General features: G+C 36.9%; 2 protein-coding genes across 6 annotated transcripts in view; both read left to right on the top strand.

Moving 5' to 3' along the window:
- The window catches only part of CSDE1 (cold shock domain containing E1), a 45,265-nt gene extending 38,719 nt beyond the window's left edge, over nucleotides 1-6,546 (top strand). For all 5 annotated transcript variants that reach the window (XM_070941585.1, XM_070941584.1, XM_070941583.1 and 2 more), the window contains 3 exons: nucleotides 1,131-1,294; nucleotides 2,035-2,167; nucleotides 5,245-6,546. In XM_070941585.1, coding sequence (XP_070797686.1) covers nucleotides 1,131-1,294; nucleotides 2,035-2,167; nucleotides 5,245-5,292 — 345 coding nt within the window. In that variant the 3' untranslated portion in view covers nucleotides 5,293-6,546. The remainder of the gene's footprint in view (nucleotides 1-1,130; nucleotides 1,295-2,034; nucleotides 2,168-5,244) is intronic.
- A 4,681-nt stretch (nucleotides 6,547-11,227) lies between these two features.
- Nucleotides 11,228-17,496, top strand: NRAS (NRAS proto-oncogene, GTPase). The gene is made up of 6 exons (XM_070939863.1): nucleotides 11,228-11,297; nucleotides 13,959-14,085; nucleotides 14,535-14,713; nucleotides 15,623-15,782; nucleotides 16,275-16,398; nucleotides 17,041-17,496. Exons 2-5 carry the CDS (start codon nucleotides 13,975-13,977, stop codon nucleotides 16,392-16,394), a joined length of 570 nt encoding a protein of 189 aa, XP_070795964.1. The 5' UTR covers nucleotides 11,228-11,297; nucleotides 13,959-13,974; the 3' UTR covers nucleotides 16,395-16,398; nucleotides 17,041-17,496.
- The last annotated feature ends 1,702 nt before the right edge of the window (nucleotides 17,497-19,198 follow it).

Here is a 19,198-nt window from a genome sequence, read left to right as displayed (position 1 = left end):
GGGTGATTCTAAATACTATTTTGTTAGCATGTTACATTAAGAATGTTGTACAACATTTGAATACTTTTGTTAAGTCTACTTTTTTTGGTTTGGTATGTAGACCGACTTCTTCCAATGTGTTAGCCACCATGTTCTCCAGATTTGTTGGCATAATTTGGTTAGAAACTTTACAGATTATTCTGTTGCTTTCCACATTTCTATACATAATAGTTTAATAATTGTAGCAATAAAGCATCCCTTCATCAACCCAAACTATACTGTTGGGTTTAAGAAACCCGTAACTAGGAAAATATGGTTTTATGTGTATGCAGAATGTTCTGTGTATGAAACCGCTGTTTTTTTAGAGCACATTTTGGAACTGAACCACAGGTTTATTAGTGAAATGAGACTGTTATATTGTGGGCTCAGATCAAAGTATGGTATTATGGCAAAACTGGCTTAAAGGTGAAAAACAAAGGCCATCAAATGATGAGAGGGAGGGAAAGGGAAGGTGTCATGCTGGTAGATACTTCTGGTATCTTCTGGTACATGCTGGTTGATGTCATGCTGGTAGATACTTCATGCTGGAGAGATTGCTATGGTGATAGCTGAGGAGAAGCACAAAAGGAGAGAAGAAATCATTTGGAAGATTGGGAATTAGGCTGGCAGTCAGATTTGTTGTGCTGGAAACTAGAGAAGGAATTGGAGTAGCATACACCAGCTGTGTCCAACTTGTCCTATAAAATCCATCTTGGAGCCGTCTAGTTTAGAACCTCTAGGATAAGATAATTTGTTCTAAATGTGTTTTAATACAAGATTTCACTTGAATGGTCTCCAGTTTCTGGAACATAACACCTAGAAACCAAAAAATTACTCCTATGATATTCACATTGTTATTCTGAATATATGGAAGTGTGGACAAGTTTTAGAGGTCTTATATTTGGCTTTGAACCAAATAAAATAGCTAGATTTTAAAATTTTAATTTGGGTTGAAGTATGAAATCGTTATGATAGGAAGCCCTTTACTAAATGTCTTAGAAAATGTGTGGTGACAGGAAAACAAAATCGGCAATCTGAAGGGTATGGGAAACATCTGTAGAAAACATTGCTTAATTGTTCAATTAACAAGATAATTTCCTTTCCTCTTTCAGTTTGGTTTCATAAACTATGAAGTGGGTGACGGCAAAAAACTCTTTTTTCATGTGAAAGAAGTTCAGGATGGAGTGGAATTGCAGGCTGGTGATGAAGTAGAGTTTTCAGTCATTCTCAATCAACGCACAGGGAAATGCAGTGCCTGTAATGTGTGGCGTGTTAGGTAAGAAACTGCTAATCATTAGCAGTATTGTTCTTTTCACAGAAATAAATTAAGCAATCCTGATCTCGGGAATATTACAAAAATATTTCATTAGCTGTTCGTTTCTTGCAGCATTATATCAGTTTGGGTGAATTAATCGGTACTAGCATTGGTGCATGTTTTTTGCTTACAAAAAGTATATTCTGTTAGTCTTTGTGTAACCATAACTTTTCTATTCCTAGTTTTACCTACACTTCTCCATACATTTTGTCTGAAATATAATTTTAGTGGCTGACGTGTGAGAGGAATTGCAGAAATCAAGAGTTAGCAGATCTGATGTTTGGACTTATACTAGGGAATGGGAGGGAAAGCTATATAGTACAGCTAGCCTTATTATTATGTAGTATTTGAACACAACACATTTTCTGGTTAGTCTTTTTTTTAAAATTAATATTTTTTTTACATATTTATTGGGCTGTCATTGAGGTTTTAAACATGAAGGTGGCAGTTCAATTATGCTTATTGCAAAGGTGGTTCTATTAGAATCACCAGAACAATTTGACATTTCTTTGATTTGCTCTGTACTAGAGCTTACATTTGGAATTTTATTGTAGACATAAAATATTCTGATTTTCATTGTATTACTCAGTAATCATTTAGGATTTTATGGAAGGAGAAACTAAAAGTCATAGTATTTTTAAGTGTTAGTTCTTTTTGTTTTTCCCCCTCCTCCCATTGATTTGGTTTGTTTCTATTAACAGTGAAGGTGCTAAGGCTGTAGCTGCTCCACGCCCTGACAGACTTGTTAATCGTTTAAAGAGCATTACTTTGGATGATGCCAGTGCTCCTCGTCTAACTGTGATTCGTCAGCCAAGGGGACCGGATAATACAAAGGTATGTTACAGGAAATTTGCCCATATTTCATAATTTCAGCTTTTAAGACAGAATGACATTATTTCTGATAGCCACATCATTGGAATGGTATAATAAATATATGAATTTCTTACATTTCCTATTTGAAATGGACCAGGGTAGGAATAGGGTAGGAATAGACAATTTAGTTTTGAAACATTTTAAACTGCAATTCTTATAATCCCTTAATATTAGTTATTTTTCTGGAACAAATTGGTGTTATATAGTAGTCTAAATATTCTTGGCAAAATGATGTCCATCAGGCAATAAAGAATTAGATGGGATTGAAAAATGATGTTAGCATAAAGCAGTAAATAAATAAACAGAACTGTTTGTGATGGTTGATTAATAAATGTTGATACAGCACCTTATTGGGCTTTGGTATCAGACAGATTAAATCTAGAATATCCAGAGATTAAACCCATAATAATATGACAATTGCTGTTTGGAAGGGAAGGAGGAAAAAGGCAAGGAAGTATGATCATGAACAGACAAGAGTTACCTTACATAATTGAATAAGAGTTTTCAGACAAAGGAAGAAATGGTTTTGAGAAAGAATTTGAAGAAAAAGAAGTTGCACCATTTGTGTGAGGGATATGTTTTCAGTGTAAGTTTCAGCAAGGGTTAGGGTTTAAAATCTTTGACTTGTTTTAAAAAATAAATATATCAAAGAAGGTGGTAGTTAACATAGTTATAAGCTATCTTGTTCTTCAAAATAACAAAAGATAGATATAATAGCTAATATTAAGGATATAATCAGGATGTGGGGCTCATTTCTGAGGTTTCCTGTTTCCACAATGGGACCTTTGAGACAGGAAATGCATTTTTGGGTTTCCTTTTTCCACATCTGACAGGGAATAGAAACTATTAAAGAGGACTCTTATCAAAATTCACTTCAGGTGGACAGATTCTTTATGTTCACTGAAAACATTCCATTCCAATATACTTTTTTTTTTTTTTGCTCGCTCTTGGTACTTTTCACATTTCTGGAAATATTCTTTGTATTAATAATCTGCAGTTGTTTATTGTAGTCCCTTTGAGTAACACGTAAGGGTTCTGCAGCTTGTGCAGAGTATATTCAGAATCTTCTAGAGCAGGGGTGTCAAACTGGCGGCCCACGGGCTGGATGTGTAACATGTAGGCCACGCCTATCCCAGCTCCGCGAATGGGAAAAACATCACATGATGGCAACATGACGCGGTGAGTTTGACATCCTTGTTCTAGAGTTTATAGAATTATTTGCAGAGCACTATCTTCTACAGCTACCATGCGACTAAGTCTGGTTCCCGCCAAACTAATTTTGTTTCTGTGTCTATCAAACATTAGTATATTTGACTTTGAACGCTGATATTTCTTAAATACTGTTTTATTAAATTTTTATTTACATTTTTTTAATGTCACACTTTTTAAAAACAATTCTTGTCAGTCATACATGACTTCCCATCATAAGCCATCTTATCTTAAGGCCCCATTTTTGCAAATGTCTGCATTGTAGGAACAGAATCCCACCAAGTTTCTTCAGTTTATAATAGGTGAATCTATTTCCCAATTTTGTGTTTCACTATTTTGTTCCTCCACAGCTCTGAGAATTTATAAAGCTAAATGGAAAACTTTTATAAACTTTATCTGAAAAGAACAATTTGATTACCTCCCTCATATTTGGCATTTCTGTTTCATTTAAAACAGCAAGTGTCAATTCTTCATTCAGTAAAGGATATCTCTCTTTCAATGGAAGATACCTTCCTTTTTTTCTAAATCATTGATAAACCAATCCATCTTGGAGCTTTACCCTTGTTGTTTGCTAATTTTGAAATTCATTGAGCCTGTGGCTACTGTCCCATTTAATTGTTATGGAAGGCAGCATTTTTGGTACAAGCTGGAGAACTTTGCTCTCTTCCTTAGGTTCCATGGGGCAAATTAGTTCTTCACCCAGATACCTTTTTCCAAAATTGGTCCCAAATTTTTCAATGCTATACAGTCCACTTTAGCTCCTAACCTGACACAAATTCCTGTTTGCAGGTCCTACTTAGACCTACAAATAAAGTGAAATAATCACTTTATTCTCATATTTATTTTGTACGTTATTTAGAATGCATGGTATGATTCTGCAAAGACCAGCATAGATTTCTGACTTTCCATATCCCACTTAAAGATTACAGTTTTTTTCCTGATATTTTTTTAAATGGATACTGGAACCATCATGCTTTGTTCCAAGTTGGCTAAACAAGAATGTACTACTTCATGTTGGGCTCTTTATCCAGAATTAAGACTGGTCTTGTACTCCCAGAAAAGTGCAACTTTTGGAATGCTCACCTTTCTCCTGAGTAGGAAGCTGGCTACTACTCATATATGTGTGAATCACATGACCTGTTCTCTTAAACCCCCCCTCCCCTTAGTGTCAGTATTCCTTTGGGTCCCGTGTTAGCCTATTAGTCTTAGGAATTAATGTCTCGTGTGAGCTACATTTAACTGGCATGGTATATTGGAAGAGGCTGTTCCTAGCAAAAAGTGTTATAAGCTCTAGGTTTCAAACAAAGCCCAATATAATCTTTCTGTGTATATTAACAAATGACCATTCAAAGCTTTTCAATTAGAGATATAAGTTATTAGTTCTTGACCAGTATATATTTGCCCTGTATAGACAAATCAGGCTTTAGTCAGGGCTTTGCAGTGGTTTTAATTTTTTTTTTTTTTTTGGTTTAGCTTTGTTTTTAGGAAAGAACTATAATTATTTTTTCTCTGGAAGCAGAAATGTATATTTGGGCACTTCAGAGGCTATTAAAAAGGCAATTTTAACAGCAAAAAAGAATACACCAAGTAGGACTTGCAAACAGGAATGTGTGGAACATTCTATATTCATTTTTAGTTAATTGTAGGAAATATCAGGTCCACAAATGCGTTGAGGCATTTTAGAAAATAGCATAAACACAAATAAGAGCAAAATGGGAAAAGTGTAAGCTCAGAAGCAAAATGAATATATGTGATGCTTATAGCTGTCTTTTCTTTCACTGTTATTTCAACATCCAATTTAAACTCATGATATATTTTGCCATTTACAGGGATTTGGGACAGAGAGAAAGATTCGTCAAGCTGGTGTTATCGACTAACTGGTCTCAAAGCAACTAATATTGGAATAAGGGTGGGGTCTGGTGAAGGGTACTGAATATCCTTGTATTCATCCCTTCCAAAATCTAAGGAGCTATTACACCAGTTTTAACACCTTCCTCATGTTATGTTTAAAAATAAATTTATGAAACAGTTTTAAAATATGCACAGTTGCATCCTGGAGAACCTAAGGTGGCGCCTTATATTAACAATTTTAGAAGCTTTTTGAATGGTGCATTTAAAGCAACTGGTAACTGCAAATCTACTTTGCCTCTTTAAGTAAATATTATAGACAGTTCTATTCTGGAAGACCTTATGAAATTCTGCACTGAAAAGAAATATATATATATATAGACACAACATGCATATATTTTCTTTAATTCAATTTTACCAAGGTATTACTATGCCTTAGGTCTCAATTATTTTGTCCTCTCCAAGGCAGGAAAGGCTGATTTTCTCGTCATTTTCATCCTGTTTTGAGGCTCATATGAGGATAGATACACTAACCGTATTATATAGAATCCTATATGAGTACTCAAACATTTATTTGATGGCCAAATGTTGGGTTTTTTTAATGTCTCATTTAAATTCAGATTCATTTAGCAAGCAAAATTGTCTCTTAGATCTCATTGAACATATTTTCCAAAGTAGACTACTAGGTTTTTTTCTAATTAACTTCAATTAGCATGCTTAGTGCAGAATTTCATAAGGATAAAGTGTGCCATCAGTGTGGTAACTTAAAGATATTTAAAACAATGCACAATTTGCTGCTTACAACACTGCAGCTTCTAAACCCGGTTTATTTTACTGATTAAAAAAAAAATTAAAAATTTGTGCCTGAAGTGAATACATTTTTTTTGCAGCCAACACCCAGTGTACTGTAAAAGAATACTTAGGCTTTCCATAGCTGTATTGAGACTTTCATCAAGGTGAAATAGTTGATGTCTGTGTGCTTTTTTTTTTCCTCCCTTCCTTCCAGGCCCCCCCCCTCCCCATCCCTTCCCTTCCTCAGCCACACTTTATCAAGCAAGCAAACTGAATGATTGGTCTAAGTATTACTTTAACCAAAAAGATCAGGAGTTATTTACTTTGAATAGAGGGCAGTACTGTGTTTTTTCCATGTTACCTCTATTCTCAATTTAGGGTTTTTCTTCTCTGGGAGATGCATTATCTTTGTAAAACAAACATTGCTTTCTCCAATTTTTCTGTTAATGGCAAAGAATGGAAATAGAATAAAGTTTTACTGATTTTGAAAATTTGCCTCTGTCTTGTACCTTCTTCATAAACCTCTCCCACCCACTTTCCTGCTTTGCCAATTTCTGTGTTTTCAGAAGACATTCTAGATCCTGAATAAAAAACAAGACTTCCCCCATTTTTATGACCAGGCATTGTAACTCAAAAAAACCCCTCTTTTTTAAACTTGTAACATTTTTCTCAGATAGTCTTCCTTTTCTCCATTTTGCACACATGAAGATTAACATCTAAAATCCCAACCACATTTGCACATGCACTAGCATCTGATTAACTGAATATTGGGTCGCATTAAACATGTCTTGGTATCAATTTACAATTTGCACTAAACCAAATATGCATTATTTGAACTTCTGACCTATCGATAATCCAAATTTCTGTCTTGAAAATGTTAGCATTAAATATTGAATACAATAATTCAGTTTGAAGATGTTGTTTATCCTGAATCAAAATAATTCTGGATCTGGCCTGAAGCCAATTTAATAGGATTGTGCTTTGGATTCGGTTCCAGAAAGATACTTTCAAAGTGTGCAGGAACAGGAATTTATTTATTTTATACGTCAAATTTAGAAACTGCCCATCTCACAGAATGATCCTGGGCAATGTACAATTAAAAAAATATATTTCACTAGGAGGCAGCTAAAACAATAACAGAAAAATTAAAGTTTAAAAGGTGAGGGGAAGACCTTCAAAGTGCTGACTCCAAGGTTGTGTGCTTCTCTGAGAAACCCAAGTGAGTTGGAAGAGTCAAGTCTTCAGATACTTCCAAAAGGCCACGTCACCTCTTGGAGAAAATTCCAAAGGGCAGGGGAGAAAGCAGAGTAGGTTCTCTTCCTGGACCCTGACAGTTGAAAGTCTTTAACTGAAAGGGTCTGTACCATACTCTCTCTGCCTAACCAGCTGAGACAGGCCAATGTAATAGGGAGAAGACAGTTCTGCCAGTAACCCATAAATGTATATACTGTGTTTTCCCGAAAATAAGATCCTGTCTTATATTTTTTTGAACCCTGAAATAAGCGCTTGGTCTTATTGCCATGCGCCCAATTGGGCTTATTATCAGGGTGATGTCTTATTTGGGGGGAAACGGAATACAAAAGTATGCCCTCTGAGTTCTATGATTTTATGTATCAGGACATAGTAAAAATCATCTGGGGCTTAGCAATTCTTAGTAGGTAAATACAACAACAGATGAACAACAACACATGACATATTACACCATGTCATTTATTTTACATCTTAAAATCCATCAAGCATTTGGTGAAAATCATGCAGATTTTTCAGCCAACAATATAGTCCTCGTCTTACAACCACAATCGGGCCCCAAATTTCTGTTCATAAGCAAGGCATTTGTTAAATGAATTTTGTCTGTTTTAGGACCTTTCTTGCCACAGTTGTTAGGTGAATCACTGCAGTTGTTAGTAACAGGTGTTAAATAAGCCTCGCTTCCCCATTGACTTTGCTTGTCAGAAGGTCACAAAAGGTGGTCATATGATCCCACGACACTGCCACCATCATAAATACATGCTAGTTGCCAAGCATCTGAATTTTGATCACGTGACCATGCTGCAACGGTCATAAGTGAAAAACGGTCATAAGTCACTTTCAGTGCTGTTGTAACTTTGAATGGTTAGTAAACTAACTGTTGTAAGTCAAGAACTACTTGTACAGCACCATCTACATGTGAAAGTACATGCACATTTACATCTCCAACACATCTCTAATCTCAGTACAAGCATTTGTTACATATTTACTGATACGTGTATTAAAGGTAGTCCTTGGTTAACAACAGTTAATTGGAACCTGAAATTCTGTCATTAAGCAATGCGGTCATAAAACATGATGTCATGCAACCACACTGATTCCAGCAATTCTGGTAGTTCCAGTTGCTGACATTGACACATGGTTGCAATATCACACAATCACCATTTGCAACCTCTTGCCAGCTTCCCTGTTGACCTTCCTTGTCGGAAACAGGCAAGTAAGGGTTGCAAATGGTGATCACATACCTGGAATGCTGCGAAAGAGGATGAAGTCAGCCCCTCCATAATAGTTCTCAGATATGCCTGATGAAAATAATGGAGTGCTGCAGTTTGGCAAGATACTGTCTATAGGTGTGGAACAAAGGAATTGCTTGGAATAATCATATGTTTTTCTTGGTTTGGGGGCCTGATACCATCTTTCTTTTAGTAAAAAGAAACTCTTTTCAAATCACTGGGCATAGGATAAAGTTTTTACACATACGGGTACATTAAATAAACTACACAACTATTCCATTATCATCTTCAATTACAGCATCACAATTTTCAATATTTATGAGTTCCATTTCATTATTGGTACAAGGAAGATTACTATTGACAGCATTGATTTCAATTCCATTTTCAAAAGTAGTATCATTCCCATTGATTTGATTTACTTAAAGTGTCATCAAGTTGATGCTGATTCTTAGTAACCATACAGATATTCTCCAAAAGGATCTGTCAACAACCTGGTCCTTCAGGTCTTCAAATGGTGCACCCATTGCTACTTGTAACTGAGTCCATCCGTCCTCCTGGTTGTCCTCTCTTCCTTTGATGGGTTGATTTGTTTGATACTCCTTGATTTATTTTCTTGGCTATCCATGCTGTTCTCAGAAGTTTTTTCTACTGTTCAAAAGTATCGATAACTATTCTTTTGTTGAAAGCCCAACTTCCAGTGTGTCATAGGGAAACCATTCCCTGCACAATTCTGGTCTTTGTAGCTATAGATACATAAGGCCATTAGAGTATCTTTGCAAGAATTCATTGCTATGCTACCAAGGTATAATTGTAGTGTATTTCATGACTGATAGATCCTTAACTGTTAATAGCTGATCCCAAAAAAGAGATGCTATCCACCACTTTAGTGTACTCATTGTTAAGGCTGGTTGCTGCAGGCATTCATTTTCTTGTATCTAGTCTTAGGCCCACTTTTCACGGTGCTCCTTGACTTTTATTATTCGAGCTTGCCCATCATTAGAATTTTTAGGGACCAGACCAGGGGTCAGCAACCTGTAGCTCTGGAGCCACATCTGGCTCTTTCACCCCTCTGCTGCGGCACCGTCACTCAAAATGTGTCATAACCACCAATGTGCGACATCCATCAGCACGTGATTTATTGAGTTTTTCAACCCCCAGTAGGCCAACCATGGATAAATCCAATTCAGAAGAAAACAGAACTTTTAATTTAACTACATATTGCTAGTTTTGTGGCCACTCAATAAATAGTCAAGCATAGGAAGGGTTTTGTGGCTCCCAATGTTTTCTTTTCTGTGGGAAACAGGTCCAAATGGTTCTTTGGGTGTTAAAGGTTACAGACCCCTAGACCAGACCATTGCCATCACTGCCATTACTGATGTTTCTCAAATTTTAAAACCACACTCATCTTTCAATCCAGATTCTTTCAATATATATTCTGCATATAGAGTGAATAAATAGGGGAGGACAACAAGATCATATCATATTATACTCTTTTCTTTTAGTTTCCTAAGCACAGAATTGATCCATTTTTCATTTCATTTGCTCATTCTTTCTCTACCATTTCATCTTCTCAGATTCCACGGTTCAATTTTCCATGTGTCATAATCTTCACCAGATGGGTTGCCATTAACCTTCATTGCATGGATCACTGCATAGACTAATGGACTTAGTTGTACCTTTCTGCTACATGGAATATTCGGTGCTAAAGAAAAGTAAATATTACCAGTCATTTTTTCCACCTTTCGGCCAGGATACTACAAGCACAAGCAATGCCTAGTTTTAACTCAAGCATCCTCATACTGTTGTTTACAACCTCAGAACTGTAACACTACCCGGCAAACCAACACACTATTGCCAAAATCCCATGCGCTCCGACGTACGAGTCCTTCGGGAGTAGGGCGGTATAGAAATTTGATTAATAAATTTGATTAATTCGTGTGGTGCATTTACACACTCAGAACACATTTCTCGGACTTTACTGAATTCACAGTTTTGGGTTTCATGGGCAACGGACTGACCCACAGGATGCTGACTCCATAATCTTTCTTATTGTACCTCCAAATTGGATGTTCCATGCTAGCTGGGCATTCTAGCCAGGCATGTGGAGCAGCCTTGGGAACTCTGCCAATAAGTTCCTGGAAGAAAAGCTGGGGAACCTTTAACCGGAGACCAGAAAAAACTTTTTCCCCAAGGCTGTTCTCAGGAATAGACCCCTAACGTCTCCAGTTTGGATAGCGAGTTCTAAGCCTTTGTATAGTGCAGAGGTCTTCAAACTTGGCAGCTTTAAGACTTGTGGACTTCAACTCCCAGAATTCTCCAGCCAGCATGGCTGGCTGGAGAATTCTGGGAGTTGAAGTCCACAAGTCTTAAAGCTGCCAAGTTTGAGGACCTCTGGTATAGTGAATTGTTTCAGACCATAGGCGACGATGCTACCCTTATGAAACCAAAGCCAGACTCCAGCGTTCTCCGGGCACAGCTCCCTTCCGAGACACTCGGCACCGGTTGATGACGTCAGCGCTGTGCTACGTCGGAAGGGCGTTCCGGCGACCGCGAAGCCTGGAAGTGAAGTAAGTGGAGGTTCATACTTAACTTGCCAGCCGTTGGGCAGGGAGGGTGGAGGGGGTGGGGTGGGGGTCTCTCTTTGAAGTCCTTGCTCTCCGAGCCTGGGGTGGAAGGAAGCGTGGAAACGGCGCACCCCGGTCAGGAGAGACAGCGGTCTCTCGTCGTTCCCCAGCCGCTGTTGAGAGGCGCTGCCTTGGAAGGTATTTGCAATCCCCAGAGTTGGGTGTGTCCGTCGCTCCCGCTCGAATCCCGTCTGCCTGTCCTCGACGGTGCCCGATGGGCTTGATGCCCCTTTAGGAGAGCCTCTCCTGCCAATTCAGCTGCCTGGGGAGGGGGGGGGAGAAAGCTGAAGGGAGTGGTGGTCCTGCGAGGCTCGTTATTCTCTGACTGGGATCTTGAGGGTTTAGTGCAGCTACCAGGAGTTGGTCGGTAAGGCTGGCTTGTGCTCTGTTTAGTTCCCACCACGCCATCAGGCTTTATTTAACTCTGGTTTACAGAGCAAACCGTAGCTGGCATGATTCTCAAGAATAAGCTGCGGTTTACAAGCCATTGTGGCTAGGTTGATAGACAGCCCTAAGGTAAAATACGGTTTGCTTTTTTAAAGTTCCTTGTCTTATTAAGGAAACGGGATTTCCTGTCTCGGTAACAAGCCTACAATATATATGAGATTGATCATTTACATAAGGCTGCCGAATCATTTTCTTTCTTCACAGAATATGAATTTGAATCCTTTTGCCATCGGTCCAATCTGATATGTGTAAACTGCCCAGAGGCACTTTGGTGAGATGGGCAGTGTAGAGGTTATGTTACGTTATTTATTTATTATTTATTTATTTTATTTATTTTTATATGCCGCCCTTCTCCAGAGACTCAGGACGGCTTACAATGCGTTAAGCAATAGCCTTCATACTTTTGTATATTGTATACAAAGTCAGCTTATTGCCCCCACAAACTGGGTCCTTATTTTACCCACCTTAGAAAGGATGGAAGGCTGAGTCGACCTTGAGTCTGGTGAGAATTGAACTCGCAGTAATTGAAGGCAGCTGGATGTTAAATGCTGCCTTAGTAGGAGGCATTAGCCTCTTACGCCACTCAGGCGTAATATGGCGTAATATGTTATAATATCATAGGTTCAATACAAAGTACACTATTCATTTACCTACTTATTTAGCAGGAAGGGTAAATATGAATTTGGTATCCCTTAGAGTTAAAAATTGGGTTCAGATCAATTGTTCATGTGTGATCTTTCTGTGTTTAGGATACACCAAATGACAAAAATAATTTTTTTCCCTTGGGTGCTTATTAAAATTTTGCAAATGTAGTCTTGAAAAGCAAATTTGTTTTGGTTGAGAGTTTTGTGTAAAAGTGACATATAGTTATGCCAGTCTGAGTAGCTGGGGTAGAAAGAAGAATAATTTATACTGATATTGATTGTTTCCTAGTATGATTTGATTGCTTATTGTACCGTATGACTGTCACTGGGTGTTGTGCCTTGTGATTCTTGACGAGTGTATCTTGTCTTTTTATGTACATTGAGAGCATATGCACCAAAGACAAATTCCTTGTGTGTCCAATCACACTTGGCCAATAAAGAATTCTATTCTATTCTATTCTATTCTATTCTATTCTATTCTATTCTATTCTATTCTATTCTATTCTATTCTATTCTATTCTATTCTATTCTATTCTTTTGCTGGACTTCAGATTTGAATTTAAGGCATTATATTAGTGCTAGATCAGAGAGAGAGAGAAAAAAATCTTCATAAGTGGTAGTACCTAGTTAGGGAAGACGGGATTGACTAGATGGATTGGATAGATTGATGACTGATGAAGAGAGGAAGTCCCAAAATCTTGAATAAGGTTGTGGTATATACCGTACATGCTTAAACAAAATTTAGGACAAGTGCTGCCCCCATTTGGAGAACTCTGGAACATCTTGAGGAAATGGGATAAGATCACAGTCTTGGATTTACTGCTGAAATGGTTATCCTGATAGGAATTTAATTGCCAGGAGAGCTATAGGAAGCATGTGTCCTAATATCAAAAGCAACTTCCATCACTTGAATTGATTCAGGTTTGGGCATTTGGGACTCCATTTTTTTAAAAAAAATCCTTGCTGGATCTGCCCAGGGAGTAATAAGGTACTTCTAACTCTTCATGAAACTTGTGCCATGTAGTCCTGAGGAATACTGTTCTGCATTCTAAACTTTTAAACATTCACGTTAGGAATGGACAATCTCTTAACAATGTGATCCTTATTTTTCTTTGTTTTTCTTTTGGGTTGAAGTTTTTTGCTTCCATTCGCATGCATAATTCTATAAAACAAAAATGTTGCATCCCTGTAAATAAATCATTTTGCATTGAATCTTGATGGGATAACTTTGGGGTGCTACAATACAGCCTGTAGACTGCGTATTTTCCATATCTGTCCTAAAAGAATGGAAGATCTGGATATGTAAATTAATCCCTTTTTTTTACTCCTGTCTATCCCAGAAATGTGCCAGGTGCCAATTAAGAGAAAGAGAGAGAATAATACAAACTGCAAAGATAAGAGGTTAAGAAAATAAGAGATGAGATGAGATTTTTGTTGTATTTTAAGAGAAGGTGATGAGTTGCTAAAATTGTTTATACTTATGGTAAAGTAGTCATTGTTACTAATATGTTTGGATAAGTGTGTTTTATTTTGTATTGTTCCTAATTACTTTTTTTAAAAAATGTAACATTGAATTATATTTTATTTATCAAATTTATATGCCACTCATCTCTGCCTCTTTTCAAGGCAGTATGCATTCTTGTTATATAGGATATTTTAATGGAGGGTGATTTGTACATAGCATCATATATATTTGTGTTACCAACAGGGCTCTGAGGAAGGCAATGACTGAGTACAAACTGGTGGTAGTAGGAGCTGGGGGTGTTGGAAAAAGTGCCCTGACCATTCAGCTTATCCAGAATCACTTCGTAGATGAATATGATCCTACTATTGAGGTAAGGCTTTGAGAATATTAACATCTTAGCATACTAAACAAGCTGTCCTTGGTACTTAAACATTTTGTTTTATCACTTTTTGCTGTCAATCGCTGGTCTCTGATATTTATTTTCACTGCCTTGAAAAATTAATTGGAAAAGACTTGTTAAGCAAGCATGCGGCAGAAGATGTTGTAGGATAAAAGTAAGGATGAATAATCAAACAGAGCCATATTAAGTTTTGATGTTATAAGCCATGTCACAAAAGAAGCTGAGGTGATGTAAAAAAAATTAAAATGGGGAGAAATTAAATATGAATATGATGTTTACTATGATTACTGATTTTTTAAAATTTAAGATGATTCTCTACCCTTTCTCATCTTATCTCACTTATAATTTCAAAAATAGTTTTGTTTATTATCATTGAATGATTGCATATTTACTTTTGAAACTGCATTGATTTTCCATAGGATTCTTACCGCAAACAAGTTGTTATTGATGGAGAGACTTGTTTGCTAGATATCCTGGATACGGCAGGACAGGAGGAATATAGTGCCATGAGGGACCAATATATGAGAACTGGGGAAGGCTTTCTTTGTGTGTTTGCCATTAACAACAGCAAATCATTTGCAGATATAAATCTTTACAGGTAAGTTCTCCTTATCAATAACAAGAGATAAGATCAAGTGGCACATTGTCCACTAGCGAGATGATTACTCAGGCAATGATTAATAACTGCTGAGATATTTTACTTAATATAATAATATAATGCAACTTTGAAAATGTACCGGACACTAGTTGTGGTTAGTGACTGGATTAGAACAGTGGTCCCCAACCTTTCCACTTTGGTGGCCTGGAACAGGTGGGGGCATGTGACTGGTAGGCACACACGCACATGCACAGCTCCATTGGTAGAAGTGGGCCTGCACACGCTCCACTCGTGTGAATGGAGCTTTATGCGCAAACTCCACGCATGAAACTCCACTCGTGAGCAACAGGCACTAGCGCTTATGCATAAAATTCCATTCATGCGAGTGGAAGGCGCTTGAGCAGAGAGTGCTCACATGCAAAGCTCTATTTCACTCTGAGTGGAGTGCGCATGTGCGCTTTCCCACCACTAGTTCAAGTGGAGCTTCGTGCGCGCACTTGCCCATTGTTTGCGCAGCCGGTTTAGAATAGGCCTCGGCCCAGGGGTTGCATTAGAAAATATATATATATGAAGTTAACCATAAAATAGACTTGAAGGATATCTTTTCAACCTCAGTGTTTTACTAGCATAGTAGCAGGTAAATTTGATTTCATTTCTATCCCCTTTTATCTAGAAAATAATGCAATATAATATTGGATTTAATTCCCTCAATAGAATATTCCCTCAGAATAATTCCCTCAGGATTGAAAGTCTTTTATTAGTCAGTTTCATCTTGATTGGACTGTTTATCAGTGACAGCAGAAACAGTGTCAGAAAAAAGCACAAAGTATGTGTTCACTCTCCCATTAACATATCCCATCATTCTGAGGAAAGATTCATTTTCTTTTTTCCTATCGTATCTTTCCCTAGAGAGCAAATTAAAAGAGTGAAAGATTCAGAAGATGTACCAATGGTATTAGTGGGAAACAAATGTGATTTACCAACAAGAACAGTAGACACCAAGCAGGCTCACGAAGTAGCAAAGAGCTATGGTATTCCATTCATTGAGACATCTGCCAAAACAAGACAGGTAATGAATTCTTGTATTTCTGCTCATATCTTAAGAAAATAGCTAGAGTTATTGTTAGGTATATAGATAAATCTGATTGGGAAGAAAGACATAACATTAAAACCTATGGGTAGGAGCAGCCATCCTGTAGGTTATTTCAGTTTTTAATTTCTAAGAACCACACTGTCTAGTCCTGTTTGCATATTTATATTAATTACTAATCTAGTAGCTGAATTTTGAAGAAGTGCAGTCCACTTCCATAAATATTTTCTGTTACTTAATAAGTTCTTATGCATTTAGGTTTTCTTTACTTTTAATTGTGAATTAAACTGTATAAGAAACAGTTTATGTTTGGGCTGCAAAATCCTAGTTCTTTAAGAATAGAGGAGGATTCTTAACATTAATGAAGAACATTAAATTCAGCATAGAGTTTTTCAGGAGGAATGTGAGAAAATAAAGTATAGGAAATAATTTACTTGCTTAAGACCATATGTTTCTCAACTTTCCATTCAGGGTGTTGAAGATGCTTTTTATACATTGGTTAGAGAAATCCGTCAGTATCGAATGAAAAGGCTCAACAGTAATGAAGATGGGAATCAAGGCTGCATGGGGGTGTCGTGTCTTGTGATGTGATGAGGTAGGATGGCTTTTGTTTGGCAAATATGGTACAGCAGTGTCTCTCAACCATGGTAAACTTTTAAGATCTGCGGACTTCAACTCACAGAATTCCACAGCTAGCACATTCTGGGAGTTGAAGTCCACAGATCTTAAAGTCACCAAAGTTGAGAAACACTGAGGTATGTTATAACATTTTTGAACGATTAGGTATTTTGAAGATAATTTGAAATGTATATCCTTTTCTGTCATCAAGCTGATAAGACCCTGGATATGCCTCTACAAAACTCATTTATCTTAAAGGATTTAGTAAAAAGTACTTGGTACTCTCATCATTACTGGTAGAGAATGTTGCTTTATTATGTTGCAGATCAATTGAAGTTGATGCAATGTCTCTGCATTATATTTTATAAAAATGAAAGTTCTAGCAGTTTGGATAGAATACTCCTGATGATAAAATATATGTGCTTGTAAGCCTACCGGCCTTTGGAATTTCAGTTGCCTGTACTTTATATTGTCATGCACTAGTTCAATGTCTGGAAATCAAAATTAAATGTGTAGGTCTTCTTGGATTTTGAAGAGACATTCTGAGACAAATATACTATGCTAGTAATATTTTATGTCTAACAGAACAGAACTAATAAAACATATTTATCTATTTCAGCTGCCTTTGAATCCTCCATCCAAGTTCAAAGTTGAATCTTAATTCCACTGTGTTGCATTTCATGACGATGCCTTGGCCAGTATCATGCAAGTTGCCAATTGATCAATACTAAAACATTCTATCAGCACCAGAAGATACTCTTTCTGAACATCTACCTCTTTGCTCAGTTGAGCATGCAAAGAAAGTCTCATATGTTATGTGTGGGATATTTCACTTTCCTTTCTTGGGTAGGTTCAAACAGAGAAACTGATTATATGGGAACTATAGAGGCCAAATGCCTTGAAAGAAATAACATCTCATTTTCTGGAAAGAAGGCTGGAATGAATTGTGATCATGCTATTCCGAAAAAGCCATTGCATAGCATTGTATGGTAACATTACGCTTAATTTCCTGTACACCATTTTAAACCAAGATAATATTTCCTGTACTATGTACTTAAATATTCCTATTGTACATTAGGTTAATCACATCTAGTCTAACCTCTTTAATTCTGGCCTTTTTATAACAAAAGTAAAATTATTTGATTATCAAGTGCCTCTTTACAAAGGCAAGCTAGACTTTAAGCCTTATCATGCTGGTTGCAGCTCTGGTTCCTAGCTGACCCATCCTGAATGTTTCAAGCTGACTCAGTTCATTGGTCTGTGTTAACCCAGTATTATCTATGCTCAGCTTTATTGTCTTATCCTTCCCAATGAATTGTATGTGGGAACTTTTGCAGAAGATATTTACTAGTCCTGGGCTTTGTCGTCATAGTTCCTTGTGTCATTGGCTGAAAAGCACTTTGAGATTAAGATTCTCCTGAGGAAATAGCAGTCAATTGCTATTTTCCAGTTTTAAATATAATACATTCCATTTACCTTGTGCTTGAAGGTACTGGTGTTTTCATCAGGACCACTTATTGGCTGTGGATACTGTCAACAGCTGCTACTCCATTATCAGTCATAAAACATGACTGTGAAGTTTGTGTAGAAAAAAAATCTGTTTTATCTCAGTATTTCTGCACTTCTATTTTTAGTTAAGCTTTTTACTCATTTGATACCTTTGTCAAGCACAGTGTCTTTAGGCTTACTAGTGAAGAAATGCATTTAAGGAGTCAACTTATTGGCATTATTCATTTTGAAAGCTCTCTCCAGGCTACTGCTGTGCAGTAAAACTTGAGGTGAAGAGCTAGGGTAAAATGGAACTAGAGGAATAGAGGGTGAATTTAATTTTCCTGCTGCTTAAAAGTAGGATTAAATCGATACTGTACATTTATCCTTACAAAATATGGAGCTGGATTCCTCAGTAGCCTCCATACCTCTATCATAAAAGAAAAGGAGTTGTGAGTTTTCCTTTCTCTAACGCTGAGGAGTAGCTGATTGGATTACTATTTATATGATGTAACCAAAATCTGGTCCTGAATCCCATGTATGTGTATCATCTCACTTTCAAGTGAGTGAGTGAGTGAACTGCCTTCACTGAAAGTAGATGCTTAAAATGATGTGAGGTGATATAAAAGCTGTCTGTGTGACTGTTTTACATATCTGATTAATGTGGTTATGTTTTTGAAGCACAGAAATGATTTCAAAAGAAATGAGTTTGTGGTCATTAAGTGGTGTACTGGTTTACAATATTGCCATTTTACTGCATACATTCTAAGTTGGATAGATAACCACTATCTCAACTTAATCCAAACTGTCTAATCTCCAAGTAAGAAAGTTCACAATTATTTCCTAAATATATAACTTAATGGAGCATTTCAGGTATACTTGATCTGAAGCTAATTTCATACAGCATTACATAGGACCATATGATAATGTGTTCATATGCTTTACTGCTGGCTAATGTGTTAATTTTAAACCAAGCAAAACAGAGCTTATTTTCTCAAGAAATTGATGTCACCTGAGCAATAAATTGATACTGTTTAAAGTCCCTATGCATGTTGCTCAATGCTACATAGCATTCAGTTTTTCTTAGTGAGATTTCTTTGTTCTTTGATAGATATGTGGCATATACTGGTGAAGATAGTGTAATTTGTTTAATTTCTGTAAGTCAGCCAGCTGTGTAAATTACAGGAGCACTACTGCAGAACATGGGACTGCCTAAATAGAAGTACAGCGAAATGTTGGGCTTAAAAGAATTATTGAGAAATCACACTTCTTGGTTAGCATTTGCAGTT

Source organism: Pituophis catenifer, unplaced genomic scaffold (assembly GCF_029215685.1).
Source record: "Pituophis catenifer annectens isolate HBS135680 unplaced genomic scaffold, rPitCat1.0.hap2 SCAF_3, whole genome shotgun sequence".
In the NCBI taxonomy this organism is placed as follows: Eukaryota; Metazoa; Chordata; class Lepidosauria; order Squamata; family Colubridae; genus Pituophis; species Pituophis catenifer.
Note: the sequence above shows the minus strand (reverse complement) of the source record. Positions and strands in the feature narration are given on the sequence as shown.